The following is a 24,484-nucleotide window of genomic DNA, read 5'->3' as shown; positions in this document are numbered from 1 at the left end:
TAGACTTAGCATGATAAAATGTAGCCCATAGCCTTTCTCGATAAATGGGCTATCTAATACTGAAAGAATTTTTCAAATCGGACCAGTAGTTCTTGAAATTAGCGCGTTCAAATAAGCCCTTTCATACAATTTCCCCCGTTTTTTTCCACATTTTCCTCTATTTTTTAGCTCCTATTAGTCTTAGCGTGATAAAATGTAGCCTATAACCTTCCTCAATCAATGGGCTATCTAACAGTAAAATAATTTTTCAAATCGGACCAGTAGTTCCTGAGATTAGTGCGTTTAAACAAACAAACAAACAAACTCTGCAGAATTATAATATTATAGTATAGATGACAACAGGCAGGCAGTTGAAATTTTCACAGAAGCCTTAATTATATGTGTAAGTACTTTAATAATCTATACATCTATACATATAAATAAAATTGAAGTGTCTGTTTGTAATATTGAAACAACCGTTTTTTACTACATGCATATGAATCTATATACCTACGCTACATACACCAAAACAACATTTTTTACAATTTTTGTCTGTGTGTCTGTCTGTTTGTTCCGGATAATCTCTGAAACGGCTGGAGCTATTTTGCCGGGACTTTTTTTTGGTAGATAGCTGATGTAGTAAGGTGTAACTTAGGCTACTTGATAACCGACTTCCAAAAAGGAGGAGGTTATATTTTACTTTTTTCATATTTGTTAGCGGATTATCCATCTTTGTTATTTACTATGTTGACGTGGACGAAGTCGCGGGTAACAGCTAGTTAATAATAAAATTAGAATATAATTCAAATTTAAGGGGGGCTCCCATACAAAAACACAACTTTTGGCTTATTTATTCTCTATAGCGGTACGGAACCCCTCATGCGCGAGTCCGACTCGCATTTGGCTGATTTTATTGTAAACATGGTATTAAATTCGGGCAATTTATACAACAAAAAAGAATTTTAAAAATATGACAACAAACAGCAAAGTAAACGTTAACTCCTCCGTTTTTGAAAGTCGGTTAAAAAAGTATCTAAGATGTTGACCAGAGATGTAAGGTATCATCATGCTAAATTTCATTGAAATCGGTCCAACGGATTCAAAGATTAGCCTGTACAAACAGACAAACAGACAGAGAAACAAAAATTTGAAAAACAGTTAAAATGTCATTTATACTACTCTTCTAACATGCCTCTGACTAGTTTTTTCAAGTTTATTTTCAATGTACAAAAATTTTACCTCTACGATTTTATTATAAGTATATAGAAAGGTAGATAGATAGATAGATAGATAGATGGTCCGTAGGTACTAGCGAAAACACAATATCTTAAAAGTTTCTCGATAGAAAAAATACAAAGATATATTGCATTTAATTTTACGAATATTTTATTTCTTTTCAAAACGGTGCATTCAAATGAGTCATTAGTTGAATGAATAATATAAAATTTTATTACCGAAGGACGGTACCTACTAGCGGATTTTTCTAATATTGTATATTTATCGAGTTATTTAAAAAAACTAACTTCGCGATTTTTTTCTTTATGCGCCCTCTTAATAAAATATTAGTAGAAGTTTATGTCAAAATCTTTATTCAATTAAAGTTAAGTAATGAGTTTCATGATCAAAGATCATGAGTTTTAGTAGATAATGTTGTTGTTAGGTATTTCATTTAAATTAATTTAATTAGTGTAACTTAATATTGAAGTCAATGCTAACTTTATAGATAGAACTAAGAGAATACCTGAGACGCCGACCGCTTTCTAAACCAACCCAATGGCAACTGAATCGGAATTTCTACTCGAACCTAGCAAAACAAAAAATACATTTAAGGCTTCCTTTAATTATATCACATTTAATCATATTTGCTTGCGCAGCGTATATCTACAAATCTGTGCTCCGAAAGCTGTTACTAATCCTATCATAGGCGGATAATCCAGGTAATCTTATTAGCGGATAGATGACATAAAAAACGGGTGGAAGCGAGGTCTGGCAGCAGTCAGTCTGTGGTATGGGCGACCGAGAACACTGCCGAGGGCTGCTCATGGTATGATTCCCCCCATAGACATGGACAAAAACGAGACCTACCACCTCTACGGTGCGTACTTCGCGCCATTAAGGTATGTCGCATTATTTCTTTCATTTATTGATATCAATGATATTTTTATATTTAAGTATTTATTTTATCTAATATATAAAAATAAGTCGGTTTTTTCTTCCTGACGCTATAACTCCAGAACGCACGAACTGATTTTCACGGTTTTGCATTCGTTGGAAAGTTTCCGGGCTCCGTGAGGTCTATAGAAAAAAATCAGAAAAAACTTCAAGAGAAAAGCTTCCTGCTTTCATTTTATGGCAGGGAAAATCATTTTATGGCAAAACAACGTTTACCGGGACAGCTAGTTTCCCATAGATATGAATCTTTTCGAAAACTAACTTAATTGGACTTCTTTTCAAGTCAAGCTACCCGCAAAGTTTTTAGATCAACTTAGAACGTTTCCTGAAAATTCTTCAGAATTCCGCGCTGAATTTCATTTCGATTTTAAAATTTAAGCAAGCCAATGGACTTTATTTCAATTTTGAAATATTTATTATTTATCTTTTTAAGCGGCAACAGCCAACGCTTCAAAATCTCTTCTCTTTTTAAATGGCGAAGGCTTACTTTTTTAGATCAAGCGATGCCGTAGAGATGCTGGGCGAGGGTCTGACGGGCGAGGACCTGGCGCAGGTGCCGGAACACTGGCTGTCGTACCCGGCGCCGCCCGCCAGCGCGCACACGGCCCTCGCGCTGCTATACACGTTCTTCACCGCAGCTGCACTTATCGGGAACGGCCTTGTCATATTTATTTTTGCCACGTAAGTTTTCTTCACCTTTAAATAATATTGAAGTATATTCTACGCAAACAGTTAGGCTACAAGTTGATTTTTTTGTTAATTGTTTTCAAAAACATAAAATTGCTGCTTTTCTCAGATAAAACTTTTCGTGAGAACCCTAAATTTTGACCCTTGAAATTTATTTAAATCGTACTTTTCTTACAGAACAAAGAGTCTCCGAACCTCGAGCAACCTTTTAATTCTACAACTAGCAATATTAGACTTTATAATGATGGCAAAAGCACCGATCTTCATCTACAACAGTATAATGCGCGGTTTTGCGACGGGCGCCCTGGGCTGCAAGATATTCGCCCTAATGGGCTCCTACAGCGGCATCGGTGCTGGCATGACCAACGCTTGCATCGCGTACGACAGGTATACGAGTATTTCATAAAAAGAAGTCAGACTAGAGCAGAAATTCCCAAAGTGGTCCAGGTGTCCACGCAAGACTAGACGGGGGTCTATGTTGGCCCTGATAAAAAATGGGGATCCACAATTGTAGGCAGGTATCCATGTAAATTATTTTGGTTTGCAGTGGTGAAGAACTTTTAATCACTTTATGTAGGCTTAATTTCTCTAGAAAGCATTTAAAAATATTATAATTCCCCTAGGCCCTAGCCTAACTTTGCACTTTTGTAGAATAATCACTATAATCATTTTGTGATCAAAGTTTATATCGCGTAGAGCGTCCTTCGTGTTAATGATTTACTAACACAAAGTTAGAAAAAAAACATCGTGGTGATATATGCGTGTGAAACTCTACACGCATGTCACCAGGCAAAACAGGACTTTAAATACATTTTGGTGTTTTATTTATTAATCAGTTTCCTAATTTAAGCGAATACAATATTCTCTCCATAAACTCGAACTTTTACAAACTTTAGCTTCATAGACATTGGACACTTTTTCATTTGATTTTTTCTCATTAATAAGCCTATATTATAGACTAGCGACCCGCCCCGGCGTCGCACGGGTATAAAATATACAGCCACTGAAAAAATGATTAAAATCGATAGCCTATGATCCTTCACGTGATCTACTTCTTATATGTGCCAAATAACATAAAAATTGCTCCAGTAGTTCACGAGATAAGCCCTTTCAAATATTTTCCCCCGTTTTTTCCACATTCTCCTATTAGTCTTAGTATGATAAAATATAGCCTATAGCCTTCCTCAATAAATGGTCTATCTAACACTGAAAGAATTTTTCAAATCCGCCCAGTAGTTCCTGAGATTAGCGCGATCAAGTTAGCCCTTTCAAATAATTTTCCCCGTTTTTTCCACATTTTCCTCTATTTCTTCGCTCCTATTAGTCTTAGCGTAATAAAATATAGCCTATAGCCTTCCTCGATAAATGGGCTATCTAACACTGAAAGAATCATCAAAATCCGTTGCGTAGTTTTAAAGATTAAAGGGAACATTATTTCAATATGAGGGAAAAAAAGCTACTTTGTTTTATAATATGTATAGATATCATTTTAACGTTAAGCGTTCTTATAGGCATTCCACAATAACCCGTCCTCTAGACGGGCGGCTGTCGCAGGGTAAGGCGATCCTGATGGTCGCGTGTATATGGATCTACGCGACGCCGTGGTCCTTGATGCCACTGTTCGAAGTATGGGGACGATACGTACCAGGTATTGTGAAATTTTCTATTCTTTATTTTTTTTACGGATATATTTAATGATTATAATGAAAATAAGTGTGTGTTTTCTCACGCTTAAGACCGCGATTATTTCAAAATTGTAATACAAATTAGTAAAAATAAACACGCGACTTTAAATAATTTAAAAAGAATTCTTTAAGAAAGTGATTTAAGCCGCTTAATCACTTAGACCAGCTAAAGAAGCCGTATCGGTGTTAACTCTAAAGCAAATGAAAACATGTGGAGCTACCCAGCTACTTGTCCCTTCTTAGAGCGCGTTCAGACGTGCGCGTGTTCTGCGTGTGATCTGCTGGAGCGTATGGGAAAACAAGTGCGAGGCACGCGCGCGGGTTCGACGCGGATTCAGCGCGTGCCGCGCGCGTGTTTTCCCATACGCTATATTAGAACACACGCACGTCTGAACGCGCTCTAATAGTTCCTATATGCAGCAAGCCCTTATAACAGCTCCATACGTTAAAGGTCGTCTTAACTTGTAAAGCAATCTATTAGCTGAACCTGATGGTATCCTCTTATGAATAGGTTCAACTTCTAACAAAATCAACTTACGAGAGCTCGTAGTATTAAGACAACCTGATCCCTAGTGTTTACTAGTAACAAAGTCCTAAAGGTGCGGGTCCACCGGATCGGAATCGGAGCGTACGCAGCAGACGGATTTGTTGCTTTGTATTGATTTCTACGGTACTGCCTGCACTGAAACGTCATTCCTGCGCCTGATAAATTATAAATGACGACGCTCCGCACCGTACGCTCCGATTTCGACCCGGTGGACGCGTAGCTTTGGTGCCCTCTCAACGCGGATCTTTTTAAAACACCCCGTCAACCAACAGAGGGTTACTTGACGTCGTGCACGTTCGACTACCTGAGCAACACGTTCGACACGAAGCTGTTCGTGGGGTGCATCTTTCTGTGCAGCTACGTGTTCCCCATGACCATGATCATATACTTCTACAGTGGCATCGTGCGACAGGTCTTCGCGCACGAGGCTGCGCTGAGGTAAGCCTGCACCTTGTAGTTGACAGAAGTAATAGGTAAGAAGGCGCTAATCTAATTTCGAGCAGTACAGTAGAATGGACTGGTAAAAAGGTATTTACCTTAAAATTTAAGTTTATTTGTAATCATATTTGTAATATTTTTTGTAAAAAGCTGTTTTTGCCTTAATAAATAAATAAAATTCTCTGAAGAAAAAATTCCTGGTAATCTTAAGATATTATTAGCAGCAGTTTAGTTGCGACGGAAAAAACATACCTAGTACAATCAGGGAATAGATTTAGAGGCCGCTCTTACGTACATGGGCCATCTGCCTATAGGAATCAATTTCTCTGATAGAAAACCTCTTTTGCTTCGATGTAGCTGGAAAAAAAATAATGGTTTAACTTAGTTTTTATTATTTGTAAGTTTAACTACAAAGTAATAAGTAATACTACAAACTTAAACTAAAACAGGGAACAAGCGAAGAAAATGAACGTGGACTCTCTGCGCTCGAACCAGAACGCGGGCGCGGAGTCCGCCGAGATCAGGATAGCGAAGGCGGCGCTCACCGTCTGCTTCCTGTTCGTCGCCTCGTGGACACCCTACGGCGTCATGGCGCTGATAGGGGCCTTCGGAGACCAGAACTTGTTGACACCTGGGGTATGTTGAATGATTGCAAGATATTAAACATAACGTCTACAGATTTTGTATCCTATGACAGGCTAAAATTTGTTAAATATATCCGAATAAAATATATTAAGTAATGAGAATAAAGAATAAGAACAATAATTATTTATTAGACACAATTAACTATCGATAAAATCACACTAAAATAGTAATTTAATATACTTACTTTGAGTGAAGTTCTTTCCTCTTAGCACCCACGTAGCATCCTCGTAGCACCCGCGTAGCACCCGCGTAGCATCCCCGTAGCATCCTCGTAGCACCCGCGTAGCACCCGCGTAGCATCCCCGTAGCACCCACGTAGCATCCTCGTAGCACCCTCGTAGCACCCGCGTAGCACCCGCGTAGCACCCGCGTAGCATCCCCGTAGCACCCGCGTAGCATCCTCGTAGCACCCGCGTAGCACCCGCGTAGCATCCCCGTAGCACCCGCGTAGCATCCCCGTAGCACCCGCGTAGCATCCTCGTAGCACCCGCGTAGCATCCCCGTAGCACCCGCGTAGCATCCTCGTAGCACCCGCGTAGCATCCCCGTAGCACCCGCGTAGCATCCTCGTAGCACCCGCGTAGCATCCTCGTAGCACCCGCGTAGCATCCCCGTAGCACCCGCGTAGCATCCCCGTAGCATCCTCGTAGCACCCGCGTAGCATCCCCGTAGCATCCTCGTAGCACCCGCGTAGCACCCGCGTAGCACCCGCGTAGCATCCTCGTAGCACCCGCGTAGCATCCTCGTAGCACCCGCGTAGCATCCTCGTAGCACCCGCGTAGCATCCTCGTAGCACCCGCGTAGCATCCTCGTAGCACCCGCGTAGCATCCCCGTAGCACCCGCGTAGCATCCCCGTAGCACCCGCGTAGCACCCTCGTAGCACCCGCGTAGCATCCTCGTAGCACCCGCGTAGCATCCCCGTAGCACCCGCGTAGCATCCCCGTAGCACCCGCGTAGCATCCTCGTAGCACCCGCGTAGCACACACGTAGCCCCCCCCCGTAGTTTCTGCGTAGCACTTCATAAACGTTATATTGTACGTAGGAGAGTTTCTCATTTAATCATAGGCTTTAGCTTATATTTAATAGAAAGTAAATTCACCGAAAAGTGTAAGTTTAATGAATATTATTATTATGTTACAGGTGACGATGATACCTGCTGTGACGTGCAAAGCCGTGGCGTGTATCGATCCGTGGGTATACGCAATCAGTCACCCTAAATATAGGTAAATAACAAGCATCTTATAAATTTCAATTCTAAAAATGAGCATAATCATTTTTATAAGAAACCAGACGAGAAATGTTCCTGGCTTATTTAATTTTTATTGATAGTTCTTCATCATTCAATCACTTTATTATATGAGACGCTGAATCTACAGGGTAAACGTATATAGAAAAGAGTCTGCTCTAGAGCTTGGGGCCCAAATATTGTAATTAGCTTATTGGGACTACCTACAACTACTACTAGGTACTCGTATAATATATATTAAGATATAATATAAAAGTTACCTACAATACTCAAGAAATACGAACTTACAGGCAAGAACTACAACGCCGTATGCCGTGGCTGCAAATAAACGAGCCCAGCGACACCGCCTCCACCGGCACTACCGGTACTACGAACTCCGCCGCCCCCGCCTCCGCCTAGACTATAATCACATAGCCTAGACTATAACGGCATCGCCTATAACGACGACAACGCTTACGCTACGGCTATAACGATGACGACGCTCAGACTAACGATGTCTCTCTCAAACGACTCGGCTAGATCATGGACTTAAATTATTATGAACGAAAATTTAGAGTAGAACTGCAAAATAACGTGAGAAAACGCGTTCTTAAAGTAATAAAAAAATATTTTTTGTGTAAACTTAAGCTCAAATGTTATTCGCATTTTGTACTTGTGTCAACACACGACTCGGCTTGATGACGGACTCGATACTGCTACACATGATGTAATGTGGAACGAAATGTTCTGAATTATGAATTATAATAATGAAACAATAAAGAAGCATACTATGAAATGGGATTTTCTTTAACACAGCAAAAAACAAAACTGTGCAGGCTTGGGAGACTTAAATGAAAGATGTTTTTGTCGCGACTGATTTTTATTAACTAACTAACGGCCGTTAATTTTTATCAGTACATATTTTCACACACATTTTTGAGTCAATGTTAAATTCCACTTTTCACTTAATAACAGTCTTATCTTCGTAAAATATAATTTTAGTCCATTTATTTATTTAAATTAACTTCAATAGCCCCTGTACCTGCTGCGCAGCGCTGCCGCAAGGCAGCACTGGCAGGGTCGCCATGCAATGTGCAGGCTTGGGAGACTTAAATGAAAGATGTTTTTGTCGCAATGGATCTTTATTAACTAACTTAATAATTAATTACCCTAACTTATATAGGAGGGAGGTGTGACATACACTACAAAACCTTGTACGATATATTTTTTAATTGTTAATTTTTATTATACCATTTGATTCAGGCAACCTGGTCCATATTATAAATACCTTGCGCCTCTACACGATGGCCCATCGGAGTAGCCCATTACGATGGCCCAGCGTGTGGAGGACGGTAGTGGTGTAGGATGGCTGATGGCGCCAGCGATGATCGTGGGATGGCGACGGTGTCGGTTTTTCTGCCGCACATCAAAGGGAATGGCCCAGCGTTGGCGGTACGCAATACGCATCTACACGTGGCCCATACCCATAGTCTGTGCCCGACCGCGGTCGAGTGAGGAGGTCCTATGACAATTTAGGAATTTCATTCAAAATGACGAGTAGGTGGTCTCATAATGAATGATGTTTTGTCACAATGTTAGTTACCGTACTCCTCCGAAACTACTTTACTGATTTTTACCTTTATAATAATAATAATAATATATAATATATAATATATCTGTCTGAGAATAGGCTACTGGCTAGTGGCTACTTTTTATATTGATAAGTGCATTTGTTGAAAAAATTATAGTAAATTATTACAACTCGAGACTGACGGCTCACGGCGCCCATACTTTGTTTGTGCGACGCGATAGCGATGGACGTTGCCATGGTTCTATACTTATTTAGTCACTTCAATAAAATAATATGGGCGAAATACTTTATATGGCAAAACAACGTTTGTCGGGACTGCTAGTAATATTATAAAGGAGATAGTTTTTATGGATGTATGGATGCTTGTTACTCTTTTCCTCAAAAACTACTGAACGGCTTTTAACGAAACTTCACAATAATATAGCTTATACATTATAATAACACATACGCTACAATTTTCCCCGACTCTCAAAATAGAGGAGGTGTTATGTTCGTTTTTTATTTGTGCTTAACTATTACTCCGCCGTTTGTAAACCGATTTAATTATTTTTTTCTTTTTATTCCCTCTTAAAAGGCCGGCAACGCACGTGCAGCTCTTCTGATGCTGCGAGTGTCCATGGGCGACGGAAGTTGCTTTCCATCAGGTGACCCGTATGCTCGTTTGCCCCCTTATTTCATAAAAAAAAATATTACAATCTCGCGGTATTTACAATCTTATAAACATATTGTTACGGACACACAGGGCCATCTAGCGGCGGTCCAGCGAAACTGATCAGGGCAACACAGAATATAACATAAATCCCCTACTCGATACTAGATGGCGTTAGGTGTACCTACGAGTATTTTCTAGAAATATCCCATACTTGGTTACGCATATCGGGTTTATTCTGGGATATTCCGGAGAATTCTGAGATTCGATCCGGCCCGTATAAATAGTCGCAGACAGTCGGGCTGATAATTCAGTTCGATTCGAGCTATCAGGAAGACGACTTCGGAGTGAAAACAAGCGATCAACAGTGAGTTAACCAGTGAACCTGCGACTTGGCGACGACCTAGGACAGTGATAGTGCTTAGTGATTGAACCTAGTGATTAGTGTTTGGACTTAGTGCTAAGTGTTGTGACATAGTGTGTGCTTGTGTTACCTAGACTTAGTGAATAAAGTCTTCAAGAGAGTCAGCAGGTCTTTCTCTCCAAATCCTCGAACCCTAGCACGTAACAATATTTAACAATAATAACTTGTTCTGTGAGATATGCATATATAAAATTTGGTTAAAATCAGTAAAGCGGTTCGGAGGAGTACGCGGCCTAACATTGTGACACGAGAATTTTATATATAAAGAAAGAGAAAGATATACTATATATATGTTTATGCTATATATAGATTAGTTACCTGTCAAGTTTAAATAACGTGTACCGTACGTTGTCGTCGCCATGATTTTGACATGCGCAATAATAGGTTCTGCAGCGCATGCTCTAAAAATTACGCCAATGAACACGACCAATTATATCATACTTTCCCTGCGTTCCATTTAATGTTAATAATCGGCCAAGTGCGAGTCGGACTTCCGCACGAAGGGTTCCGTACCGTTATAGAGCAAAAATTGGCCATTGTGTTTTTTATATGGAAGCCCTTAAATTCTTATTTTATTTAAGTAAATATTATTATTAATTATTAAAGTACACCTGAAAGGCCTTTGTGAAAATTTCAAGTGCCTACCTGTTGCTATTATTGATATCGAGCAAAAAAAGCAAAAAAGTCAAGTTTGTTGTATGGGAAATAAACTTAAATATTAATATTATTTTAGCCGTGTTCGTTTAATTTTTTCGCAGTTTAGCAGCTGACTGCCAACTTCATAATTGAGTGTCATGTTCAATAAAATACTAACGATTTTAGAACATGACACTCACACTGACACTAATTTTTAACTTTGCGCATGCGCAATGTGCACCGAAAAACGAAACGAACACGACTTTTGTTTTTAGTATTTGTTGTTATAGCGGCAACCATGCGGCAACAGATAAGTATACACAATCTGTGAAAATTTCAGATGTCTAGCAGCTAGACAGACGGACTTACAACGAAGTCTTAGTAATAGGGTCCCGTTTTACCCTTTGGGTACGGAACCCTAAAAACAATCGAAACTCTCAAAATAGGAGGCATTTTGAGCGGTTTTGATCGTTTTTAACATTAAATGGAACTTGGGGTTGATCACGTCGTGTTGGCGGCGCGGCGACGTGTCGGACGCTTTCCGAAGTCTTCCCCGAAACCTCCGGTAGATTATGCCAGTCGGCCATTCCTCTACCTCCACCAGATACGTCATTTACTCTCATCATAAAAGAACACCACGAGCGTCTGCAGTCTCGTGGTGAGACTGCAGACGCTCGAAAGTAAACTCGGGTGGATAGTGACGTCTTCTTACTGATGTAATCCACGATGTCCTCGACATCAGTGGACCAGTACAGCAATGACGCAAGCTTCAGGTAAGTATATTATACGGTATACCCTCAGAAGTACCTAACTTATCTATACCAATAGTGTCACTTCATTTCATTCGCTATTTAAACAATGTTGCCCGCAAATTTTTGCTATAATGCCTTTGTCACAGGAAACCGTATTTTAACTTTTTTCCGCGATTCGTCAATTTTCGCGAATTTCATCAAACGGTTTCAATGGTTTCAGCGTTAATCAAAGACCTTTAACGGCCGTTCCCAATATTTGATCTAATGTGAGCTATTCCTATCTCTAGTAGGGCAAAACCAGAGGTAGATCAAATATTGGGAACGGCCGTAAATGGTGTGAATGGGTACAATGATATTATCTATGTTACTAACGTAACTAGATTGGAAGTTTACGGTAGCAACGCGTTGCCACTTCGAAGATGCCTGCAGGCATATCTCACATACATAATGACATAACGAATATATGACTTGACATTGTCTTTTGAACAAAAAAGTGGTTACGCATTTCTGAGAATCTTTTGTAAGACATTGCTACTCTAATTGAATGGGTAGGTACTAAACAGACAGACACACTAAAAAGTCTTTCTTTTAATTATAACAGACTAAACAGAATTCAGGAATCAGAAACCTCAGCCCTAGGTATACATTAAAAAAAATACAAAATGTTTGTTGTGTTTCTGTCACTGTCATAAACTGTCAAGGAGTTTTGCCGGGAATGTGAAAGAGTGATGTTGTGTTTTTGTATTATTTTCCTAAAATTGTGTTATCTGGGTTTTTAATGTGTAATATTGGTAGGATATTAACCATTAGATATTCCTTATCGTGCACAAGTGTAGGAAAGTGATGCAATATCCAGAAACGTGCTATTTTGTGTTCCCTCCCAAACTCCATCAAAAGTTTCAGTAAAGCGTCTACCACTTTACTGAATCGATCGACTTGACTTCTTGACTATATTGACTTTATACTTAGACATTGACTAGACTTTAGACCTGACGGATATGACGATTTAGAAAACCGATGGTGAAAATATATATGTATAAGTTTTTCCGCCATAATATAGTATACTAGCAGTCGCCCGCGGCTCCGCTCGCGTGGATATCGGTTACCGCTGCAATTAGCAAAAAGCCTACCCAGGAAAGACACGGTCAGCAAAATTATTCCCAGGTCAATTCACAGACACCGACATTAACATCGACGACGCAGTCATTATCCGCAGGCTGTAAGATTATGTTTCTGTGGATGTTAAAGTTGTTAGTGATGAGAATATTTAATTGTAATTAATAATAAGTTTTCACTTCTGGCGGTAGTCCCGGAGTGCAGCCCGTTGTTTCAGGATAGATAACTAAAGCGATTATTGTAGAGCTTCTCTATAAATAACATTTGACGTTTAGTTATTTTTGTAACAAAATATATACCTTACTGATGGTCGGGTGCCCCGACTCGTAATAGGGCAATGTAAAGTTGCCCATACGTAAAACATTATTTTAACCGACTTCCAAAAAGGAGGAGGTTATAACTTCGCCGTTTGTTGACCGATTTTCATGATTATTTTGTCGTTGTACAGAGTTGAATTCGAATTTGTTACCATGTTCACAAAAGTGGTGATCTAATGATGGGATCCATGAGGAATCGAGAGGACTCCTTGAAATTTGTATGGAAACATATAGTGATTTTGATTTTTTCTGAAGCATTTGACGATTCCTACTAATTTGTAGGAATAGATTTACGATTATTATTTTTTAACAAAAATTGAACCCGACTTCCAAGGAAAAAACAATATTCTTAAAGTGACCTAAAATGTGTGAAATAATTCTTAATCTTCTTATTCTTATATTCTTATTTATTTAAGGTTAGTGCAAAAGAATTTTTTACAGGAAATTGGAGTCTTTTGAACTTATATTAAGCAAATCAGTAGGGATTATTGGTATTCTTGGTATATGAGGCTATGAGCTAATTCACCAGCTGCAGGGCCGGTCATAATCTTCGCTACTGTGCACCCCCGCCTTGGTAGCGCCCACTTGGAAACGGGCGTAAATCGCAATTTTTAATTTCGCCATAACTTCTAAACCAAACGTCCAATTTTAATTATTCAAAGACAAAATATTATCTACACAAACTGTACTTAGTGATGAAATAATTTACTTTGATAAGGATTATCAGCATGAGTAAAATAAATGCGTTTAAAATGTAGTAAAAAAAAAACAAGATTTTTTAAATAAATAAAAGTTGTTGTGCCTCAATCGACATAGATAGGTATAGTGTGTCGCAGACATTTTTGTAGATATTTGTGTAGGTGAATATCAAAACCCGGCAAGTCACACCTATACGGTACTCGAAACTGAACAACGAATGGCGCTAAATTTGAAATTTAGTTATCTTTATGTTTCTTTTTTCCAAATCACGATAAGTCCCCAAAAACTGTATAAAAACAACGTTTAAAATCGACGATTTATTTCAAAACCCGGTACGTCCATTGACAAATCGAAATCAAACTCAAGCACGTCCACTTCGACCAATCACAACTAAGAATGGCGTCCAAGATGGCAGCCAGTTTGAAGAATTTTCGAGAGAAAATACACCTTGCTGTCGTCGACTTTATTGAATTCAGTGAGAAAAATCTAAGAACGCAGTATACAAATTAGTGTGGTGACTGGTGAATCCTGAAAGAGCACAGAAGATGTCTGTGTCAAAAGTTATTAATAATAAAAATGCCGAGAATAAAGTTAAACTACATTGTAATAAGATGTGTTTTATTTTATGGCTTAGTAAAATATTCCGATGAAATAACCCTCAGTACGGGATTGTCAAAATAAGATTTATCAAAACTAGGTAAGTCCAGTACCTATTTTTCTAAATCCGATAAGTCCACAGCGATATTTTTCAAACTCCGATAAATTTCGACAGTATACACCAAACACCGATATGTCCAAACTTTAACAAGGTTTTAAAGCGTAATCTCTTATCAAAACTGTATTTTTATATTTTCCTTTACACACTACCTCCGATATAATATCCGAATACCTGAAAATTCCAAGAAATACCTTTATCAATAGACAAAAACATATTTCTCTCGTTTGCCAAGTTTCGCTTATGGTGGACTGGAATTTGATATTTGCCTAAAACTTTATAAGGTCTACATTTACTTAGAACATTGTATGGTTCTATCTTTTATACTTTAGGCAGCATACGCAAAATAAGTAACTTTTCTTTTTCTGGTTGATTTTTTTCACCTTGTGTCAGAAAAACCAAAATATCTTACGGTACCCTATATTTTCCAAAATAAAAAGTAGCCTATATTACTCGTAAATAATGTAGCTTTCGAATGGTTAAGGAATTTTTAAAATTGGTCCAGTAGTTTTTGAGCCTATTCATTACAACTAAACAAACAAACATAGGCGTACCCAGGTTCTGAGGCAGGGGGGGGGGGGGCAAATTACCCAGGTTCTGGGCCAGGGGGGGGGGGGGGGGGGGGGCAAATCAGATTTTTCATAAGCTAGGTGTTTATAAAGAATAACAAATTAATAATTTTTAGTTGTAAAAATATTGTATTGCAAACAAATGACAAAAAATCGTTTTCTTAATTTTAAATTTTTATAGATAATAATATACTTATTAGGGACGTCAACATGATCCACGGGGGGGGGGGCAACTAATACAATACAATAAAATTAAATATGATTAAAGATCTTTGGATTACAATGAAATCTTTCGATGCATAGAGAAAAATAATGATCCCTCTTCTCTGAGTTCATAACTGCGATTGAACTAAGCGAGAATGTACATGATCGCACTCGGGCAAGGGGTTCTCACACGAGACTCTCGCCCGAGAGCTCTCGGCGAGAGTGTACAGCCGACATAAAAAAGGCAATGCATTTGTCACAACTCACAAGTCACAACACAAACCATAGATAAAGTATTATAGTATAGATGTATTCCAATCATTCCAATGAATAAGGAAAATGTAGTCAAAGAGAATATAATCACTACCATATACGACAGTATATATTATGTCTATGATCACTACCGTACGTTTTAAATGTAGCCTTACGTCGTTCCCAATATTTGATCTATCTCTGATTTTGCCCTACTAGAGATAGGAATAGCTCACAATTGACATAAAATATATGTCTCTAATGTCTAATGTGAGCTATTCCTATCTCTAGTAAAGCAAAACCAGAGATAGATCAAATATTGGGAACGGCCGTTAGTCCGCATCGCGCAAATAAGCACAAAATGGCCATTTTGTGCTTATTTTCATACAAGTAGTGTGCGTTTATTTTCTTGAATATTTCTATTTGTCGATTATTTAGAAGCACATTATGATACAGGAAAGAAAGTCAATTAGTTCATGATAACGATTAACTATAGTTCAAGTGATGAGAATCCGTAAACACACGTAAAAAGCTATGCAATATTTATAGCCAAATTATTAATTGATGTGACATTTTTAGCACTAATGCCTTATGTAGCACGAATAAGGGATTAATAAACTTATAAATTATCTTTTTAGCTTACAAAAATTCCGATTGAAAAGCCCAAAAAAACGTTGTTCAAAACTTATGTAAATACATAAGTTTTGAACAACGTTTTTTTTCAACCCATCGATCGTGGAATAACGAGACACAATAGCTTATCTATTGTTATCGCGGCCGGATGCGGCCGCTTAGGGCTTCATGAATTAATGTTAAATCCACGTGTTTGAGGCATTCTTTGGCCATTCTTATGGTTTATTATTTAGCGGAACCACAAAACTCAACAATATCTAGCATTAAATGTTCACTTAAAACCTTTTTTAATATTTTTATTACATGAAATATGCAGACCGACTCCTTTGTTATGTCCTAGTAATTAGGACATAATATTACACACTTTTGTCGCTTATACACCGATATAAGGCTCTGTCCAGTCAAACTAAAGGGCCCCGAAGACGATCAAACGGTTTGACTCAAACACGTAAATTTTGGTTTGACTCAAACCGATTTGATCGTTTACAAAGCTAGTTTGAACGGTTTGTCAAACATTTACGTGTTTGAAGCTTGTTTGATGAAATTTCATATTTTCGTTGTGTTTGACGCGCCGTTTAATCGTGTTCCGACACGTTTGAAGGTTTGATCAAACCCGGCTTAGTTTAGTGCTGGATTATGAAGAAGAAAAAAAGAAAGAATCTGTAGTTTCGAGCACTTTCTGTAGATGTTCGTGGGTAAAACGATATTATGTTAGTCCATAGTCCATACCATTCTTTGGACCAGTCTTTTTTTTATGAAATAAGGGGGCAAACGAGCAAACGGGTCACCTGATGGAAAGCAACTTCCGTCGCCCATGGACACTCGCAGCATCAGAAGAGCTGCAGGTGCGTTGCAGGCCTTTTAAGAGGGAATAGGGTAATAGGGGAGGGTAGGGAATAGGGATGGGAAGGGAATAGGGGAGGGTAGGGAAGGGAATAGGTTAGGGGATTGGGCTTCCGGTAAACTCACTCACTCGGCGAAACACAGCGCAAGCACTGTTTCACGCCGGTTTTCTGTGAGAACGTGGTATTTCTTCGGGCAAGCCGGCCCATTCGTGCAGAAGCATGGCTCTCCCACGTACATCTTTTTTTTCTCTTCTGACAGAGGACATTAACGTTATAAACATAAGATAAGAAAATCGCGATCCTCGTTCTAGAATCTAGAGCATCTTCTGCATCACAAGACGTGTACTCGACAGCGAGTATTGAATGAAACTGCGCAGTGTCGTTTGACAAACCGTTCAAACCGACATCAAACGGTTGCATCAAACACGTAAGGTTTGAATCAAACCGTTTAATCATCTCCTGGGCTCTTAAGGAATCGTAACTCCCATAGGCCATACTAATTGTTTTAAAAGGCCATTCACGGCAGGACTGCACGGCTTGGTGTTTCCGGCCGGCAACACTTAGTGTGAACCAATCAGTGAGGCCCATTCACTGCAGGACTGCCGTGCAGTCCTGCCGTGAATGGGCCCTTTTATGCTAGTCGCCAATCGCCATATTAAAAAAAACAAGAAGAAGAAAATTACGTCCCAAAAATATTTGTGGTGATAAAATCAGATAAATAAAATAATAATAAGATCTGGAATTTGGAAATCACAGAATACAAATTACTCTGTTGGAAATATATAAGTAGCTTCAGAAAAATCTTGGATAGTCAATCTAAAATACCAGTTTAGTACAATCACAGAAGTAAATCTTCGTTAGTCGAACAATGGAATAGTAACATTAACAAAATCCGAAATTTGGTTTTATCAACCCTAAAAATGGACAAACTTACCTTGATATCCGGAACACTTTTTATGACCGCAGATGTTTTTGCTATCGTTAGCCTTGCAATGCCCGATTGGATTATTACTGATGTTGGAGGTAAGAAATCTACAAAACTGGCTCATTGCTTTTCTCTGTATTTTTCTACTTGTTTCCGTGAGTTTTATGACCTTCAAATTATGCATAAAGTATCTGCAATTTAAAATTTTTATATTTTTCCTTTTATTGTTTATCTTACCTAAGATATAATCTTTATCACTTATCAACAGGTGACACTAGGCTGGGTTTGATGTGGTCATGTATAACTCTCTACAACAGGCCTCAAGTTTGTTTCACACCAGACCTCCAACCTGAATGGCTCCTAGCCCTGATATGTATCTTCATGGGATGTATCTGCATTACTACAACTGTCATTCTCCTAGCATCCAGCCATTTTGATAGAAATGTTATCCCATATGCAAGATGGGTAGGATTTGCTGCAAGTAAGTATAATATAATTTTCCTATCAAATCAGATTTTATATAGCTAGGTGTAATATTAAGGCAAGACAAGGGCCCGAAGTGTCATGAGTTTCCCCATACAAAAGTGAAAAAAGTTTTGGTTTTTCAGCACTGCTACTTTCATAGTGAACTCTCTACAAGGAACATGTATACACCCTAAAGTATTATCACTTATTTTAGTTACACCCTGTATAATTTTTTAACCAGGTACTTATATATTGTCTATTTTAAAAGTAATTTGTCGAGGGTCTTCAGCAAATCGATTTATTACGTCTTCTGTGAAAGAATTGCTCATATCTTTTATAAATTTTCTATGAAAGTACTAAATTTTCGACAAAAGTACTAGATAAGATACTTAGTAGGAACATCGGGAAGGGGCGGCGTCGTTGCTAGGGTTGTTACCTACGAATTTAAAACTTTGACAGATTCTCTGGACGTGTCTCTCTTTGGTTGTATTGTTGTTTGTGTTTTGGCACATTTGATTAAAATTGTCAGAATCCAATTTTGAAATCTTTATTTTAAATATTTAAAAATAAATTATATCAGTATCAGTACATTCCATTCATAATCCTAGTGAAACCCGACGAATTTGACAGATATTGAAACCTGTCCGTTTCTTTGCAGTGGAACTACTGGTTATGTCTATTGTGGAAGAAATATGTCAAAGTGACAAAAAACAAAATCAGTTTCTAAACTGTTTTTGTTTTATAAAGGTGTCACAGCATTGACCTCCATTAAACAAGTATGCTGGACTTATGATACTCTTTGAAATGACAGCTATTTTTGTGCCTATTTGAAGCGGAATCAGCGCCCCCAATGTGGGGGAAGAGAACTAAATTTGACGTAAAAATGACCTTTGAAAGTCGCCATATTGACGAAGATAGCAGAAGTGAGAATACTTGAAGTTCCAAGTACTCTATACTAGTAGTAGTATCTATATTAGTGATGACAACCAATAACGATTAAGCTGTCATTTGCAATTTACGTCTGATTTAGTTCTCTTCCCCCACATTAGGGGCGCTGATTCCACTTCAAATAGGCACAAGAAGCAGGTGGGTATCATAAGTCCAGCGACCAGCGTACTTGTATAATGGAGGTCAGTGGTCACAGCCACTATTAGACAATATCAAATACTTATCAAACCTCATTGGTGTGTTTTTATAGGCAACATACAAAATCGTTACAAAATTTGAATTATTTTTTCAGTGGTTGTTTTCTGCTTGGCTGCTGTAATATTTCCAATGGGTTTCCATGTGGATGAGATCGGTGGCCAGCCCTACCAGCTACCCAACAGCCACCAAGTCGGAATCTCATATATATTATTTGTTCTCTCGCTTTGGATAACTGTGATATCTGAGCTATTTGCTGGAAAAGTATGTTTACCACACTTTTAAGTATGTTAATGATTTTTAATGATAGTTTTAGGTATTAACATTTATTAGTAATATTAAGTTCTAGAATCATGGTCTGTTATTATATTTGTAAAATATGTAGACATTCTATAGATTTTTAACAGTAAGATGTATATTTTATAAGTTTATTTCATACATTTTCTATTTGCTTATTTAAGCATTTATGTTATTCCTTAGATCTGAAATTTTAAATAAACATGCATAAGTTGGCCAAATGGTGTAAGATAAAAATAATTGTGTATAAATGTGAAAACATACTGTACAGAGTATAGACTATAGAGCAGGGCTTGCTAAACTTCCCAACAATACAATTATTACACGGCCAGTCTGTCATTTTCTGACTTAATTAATCTGAGACTGTCGCAGGAATTAAGTCTAAAACCATAAAGTTAATATACCTAGCGGAATAGAGCAATGATCTCGAGCTGTCAAATGTAATCAAAATTGGTTATCATCTGTGTGAAAAATATGTGTAGGTACGTATACACTTACACAAGCATAATTGAACATGAATTCTATGAGATGAAATTGTCAACGTGCGGCACGTGCCGACTGGACGTCAAAAAAAGAGTGCTGCTGTCATGTATCACACATCTCTTTTTACCACCCAGTGTTACTGATAGTGACATCTCTCTTGCTCAGGCCTTTGTTTCTCTATTCCGTTAGGTATATTAACTTTATGTCTAAAACATAATAATCAATAGGTAAAGTCAATATTTTGACAATAGAATATCAATAGAAAAGCGTTGAAATTTGAAACTTCTAATAATTTTTTTTATATGAGGTCGAATTTCGACAGTGGAGAATGCTACCTAATTTTCATTATTAGCAGTCCACATTCTCTGAGTTTCATATCAAGCGGGTCATCGGCGAGCAGAAATTCACGTACGAGGAGTTTACTACTGTTCTCCAACAAATAGAGGCTTGCCTCAACTCAAGGCCACTCTGCGCGCTCACTGAAAATCCAGAGGATCCTGTTTTAACTCCGGGACATTTTTTAATTGGAGGTCCCATCATCACCAGGCCTCAAACGGAACCTGAGTCTATGTGTTTATCCTTTGATAAACACATAGACTCAGGTTCCGTTGATGGCAACTCGTTCAATCTACCAATAAGCAGTTTTGGAAGTGTTGGTCGTCTGATTATTTGCAGCAGCTACAGGTTAGATCTAAATGGAAGAAAGAAGGAAAGAATATCAAAATAGATGACATTGTATTAATTCCTTACCTACTCCTACCTACTCCAGAATCAAATAACACGAGGTCTCGGCGTCCTCGACGTATTAACTTTAAAAACTTTTTTATGACTGTTTTCATGTTTATGTCATTCCTTTTATCACCGAGCTTGCAACAAGTTCTGTGCGTGTTTTATGATCACGCCTGTAAACACAAATCAAAGCATTTATTTTGATAAAATCGCGGACCTTCAACATATAAGAGACGAATGGGCTCTTATTATTTTTTATAACATGTCTACATATTGGCAAAGCTGAGAAACCATTAAAAAATATGTTGAGCACATAAAGGAGAATGGGTCTTCTCAAGATTATCAATCTATTACCTTGCAACTGGAACACGAGCTTGATGAGATAGATCATTTTAATCAGCTGCTGAAAAATCAATCAAACAGAAGACAGAAGGGTTAATTAATGGAGTTGGTTACATTGCTAACTCCTTATTTGGTGTCCTAGATGAAAGGTTCGGCACGCAGTATCAGCAGGACATAGAGCATATTCAGCAAAATGAGAGTCATTTACAAACACTTTTACATAACCAAACTCTTGTCATAGAGGCCGAGTATAACATAGTGAAGAGGCACGAGGATGTCATGCAAAAACAATTTTCTCTTATCGATAATCATATCAAGGATTTGGCTTCTGAAGTGTATCAAGTTAAGCAATATTCATCACGTTCCACTTATATAACTTTTTTGTCGTTAGTTGCTCATATCATCATTTCCAAAATTAGACGTATTCAGGATACTCTCATCGCCACTCTCACTGAAATTAATCAAGGTCATATCAGCACAAACTTTCTATCACCGGAGCAACTGCAAAATCAAATAAATATAATATCAGGTCGTTTGCAAAGGGAGCTCGTGCTACCGACGGACGGCTCAAATGTTATTTAGCTTTATAAGCTACTGAGAGTTGCCGCGAGAGTCACTGACAAATATTGCTGAGGTAAAGATTCCTATACTAAACAACGAAATTTTTGAGCTCGACAAGATCATAAGTTTACCTAAGAAGAAAGATCAGAAGTACTATCAATTAACTACGAAATTTCCCTACATCGGGTTTAATATCAACAAGGATTCCCTTATCCTTTTATCAGAATCGAATCTTCAATCATGTCGGTATTTATCAAATGAGAAAGTTTTATGCTTTCTTAATAGCCCTGTTCATACTACGGAGATAAAACAATAAATTTGTGATGTCAACATCGTCGACGGCGATACTGACCTACCGCTATGCAAGTCGGAGCTATCGCGTTGCAAAGAGCGCTGGATAAAATTACACGCAGATAACGAATGGCTGTACACCTGTTGCGAACAATGCAGTGTCCGGCTGATTTGCCCAGCTGGGTAATCCCAGCTGGGCAAATCGTACTCCGTTGCCTATCAGTACCTGTGACGTAATCGTCACAGGTACTGATAGGCAACGGAGTCATTCGCTTAGGTCCTATGTGCATTTTGAAGGGTGATGATTTTACAATTTATTCCCACAACTACTTTAGCAACCGATTAGATCAATCAAAAGCTCGAAATACCCCAGTCCTCCGTCTTGAATAATATCATTAACACTTCCTCAATCGATATACCTAAGTTAGAAAACCATGAAGGTGAATTGGAAGTTTTAAAGACGCAGATATCAGAAATAAAGGAACAATCAGCTAATAGTATGGACTTTAGTGTGCACGATGTCCATCATTATGCTCTGGGATACATCATGGTCAGCTTGTTCGTCATCATCGGCGGTGTCTTGGTGTTTCGCCGACTTCGACGGAGGCGCCAGCTGGCGGGCGGGGAGGCGTCCCGCGGCACGCGCGACACGGACGCCGCCCCTGCTGCCGCCCCCGCCCCTGCCGCTGGCACGGGAGTCCAGCGCAGTATTAGTGTTAGTGATGTGAATGTGCTAAATAAAAAGGCAATTAGTGAAGTGTTCTCGAGTGTCCCGAATGTTCGAAATGTATCTGGTGAAATCAGACAATCAGTGCTAAGCCTCGATAAAAGCACTTCCCCTATGTTTAGTCATTCTGTTAGATTAAGTGAATTGAAAGACTAAAGCTATCATGCTTATATCATAACATAAATATTGTGTTTGCAAATAATTTACTCTTTTGTTTTTATATTCAACAATAATAATATAATTTTACCTATCACTTTTTATATCATTTTTATGTTTATACTTTTTACATTTTTAAAATACAATTTTTATTACGTAGTCTATAGTGTATCATTGTATGCACGGCCGTAGCTAGAGGGGGGCATTGGGGGGCAATGCCCTACCTTAAAATCATAATGCCCTACCTTAAAAATACCAAAACCCAAGAAATCAATAAATTATGATTATTTTTTTGTACTTCTGCCCTACCTGTAACCAATGCTGCCCTACCTCAAATCTGACTGTAGCTACAGCCCTGATTGTATGATGTAGTTTTTAATTTATATCAACGTCGCCATCTTTCGGGGGGCGCAGGATGTACGGGTTGTTGCCAACCGTACATAATTAATATGCTTACACTTTAAGATTCAGTAATGTCGCGGAGCATATTCATTTGTATTACGATTAACGTAAAATAAAGTCAGTTATCATTTATCCATCAAAGGGAGCGGTTTTATTTTATCATCTTCAATCGTTCTCCCTTAATTATCATTTATCTTTATAATATTGGTTGTAAGGCAGGCTGCAGCAGTAGCCCCTACATATAACTTATTTACAAGTTTTTTATTGCATAGTCAAGAGCTCGTGCTCGTGTAGCTTTACCACGAAGCTAAAACAAAGCTTTACACATCTCTCTCTCTCGACTCTGTACTGTCACAGAATATATTATAATTATGTATATAGTACTAAGATCGTCATGATCGTAGAATAAAGACTGATCTGATTTTTTCAATTTTTGGTTTATTGCACAAATCGACTTGTATTTATGTGTTTTATCGACTGATTATAAAATTTTATAAAAAAATCCACTAAATGCCTGATTTATAGACTAGATAAACGACGGATTGGTGTGACCGTAGTATAACGACGGATTAAACAATGCGTCTGAGTTCGGTGGACGGCGCCGTCCCCCACCCCCCGCTCACCGCGGCGGATGGTCAATACCGTCCCTGTTCTACGGTTACGCGTACTTTTTACTCGTAACGCACTATTTAATATTTTTTAAAGAATATTAAAATAGTTTATAATACGTATTAGGCATATTATGTAACTCGAATAAGTTCAAAATATTATGCATTCAAGGTTAAAACGGATGTTAGCGTTTGTGCAAAATGGTGATAATATTATGGGTAAGTGAATATCATAATATTTTGTTGCTTTTTAAAGACTTGAGATGCTGTTTACTTATAAATTAAACACTTTCGCTACATTAAATAGAAGAACAGTAGAAAATTGATTGTTACGCGACCGAATTCGACCGAACAGAAGACTTAATCTTCTTAGCCACCGTACAACGACGGATTTAATAAATCCGTCGTTGTTCTGAGGACTTACTTTTTTGGTATATGATATTAGTATTTACACTGATTAAGCTTTATAAAAGTAACTATATAAGAGTCAAAACTCTTCTTTATTTTTTCTGTAGGTACTTTTTTATTGACGGAATTAACCAATCGTCATTATTCTATGGATCATTTAAGGGCGT

At 38.2% G+C, this 24,484-nt stretch overlaps 2 protein-coding genes across 2 annotated transcripts; both read left to right on the top strand.

Moving 5' to 3' along the window:
* The first annotated feature begins 1,959 nt into the window (after window positions 1-1,959).
* LOC121738587 (opsin-2-like) lies at window positions 1,960-8,174 on the top strand. Its single transcript, XM_042130747.1, has 8 exons — window positions 1,960-2,096; window positions 2,647-2,832; window positions 3,016-3,225; window positions 4,350-4,486; window positions 5,343-5,508; window positions 5,958-6,144; window positions 7,294-7,376; window positions 7,690-8,174. Exons 1-8 carry the CDS (start codon window positions 2,026-2,028, stop codon window positions 7,796-7,798), a joined length of 1,149 nt encoding a protein of 382 aa, XP_041986681.1. The 5' UTR covers window positions 1,960-2,025; the 3' UTR covers window positions 7,799-8,174.
* A 9,371-nt stretch (window positions 8,175-17,545) lies between these two features.
* Window positions 17,546-19,617, top strand: LOC121738719 (uncharacterized protein C16orf52 homolog A). The gene is made up of 3 exons (XM_042130945.1): window positions 17,546-17,803; window positions 17,974-18,186; window positions 19,411-19,617. The coding sequence occupies exons 1-3, from the start codon at window positions 17,701-17,703 to the stop codon at window positions 19,596-19,598; spliced, it is 504 nt and encodes a 167-aa protein (XP_041986879.1). The 5' UTR covers window positions 17,546-17,700; the 3' UTR covers window positions 19,599-19,617.
* The last annotated feature ends 4,867 nt before the right edge of the window (window positions 19,618-24,484 follow it).

This window comes from Aricia agestis, chromosome Z, assembly GCF_905147365.1.
Source record: "Aricia agestis chromosome Z, ilAriAges1.1, whole genome shotgun sequence".
NCBI classification, from domain to species: domain Eukaryota; kingdom Metazoa; phylum Arthropoda; class Insecta; order Lepidoptera; family Lycaenidae; genus Aricia; species Aricia agestis.
Note: the sequence above shows the minus strand (reverse complement) of the source record. Positions and strands in the feature narration are given on the sequence as shown.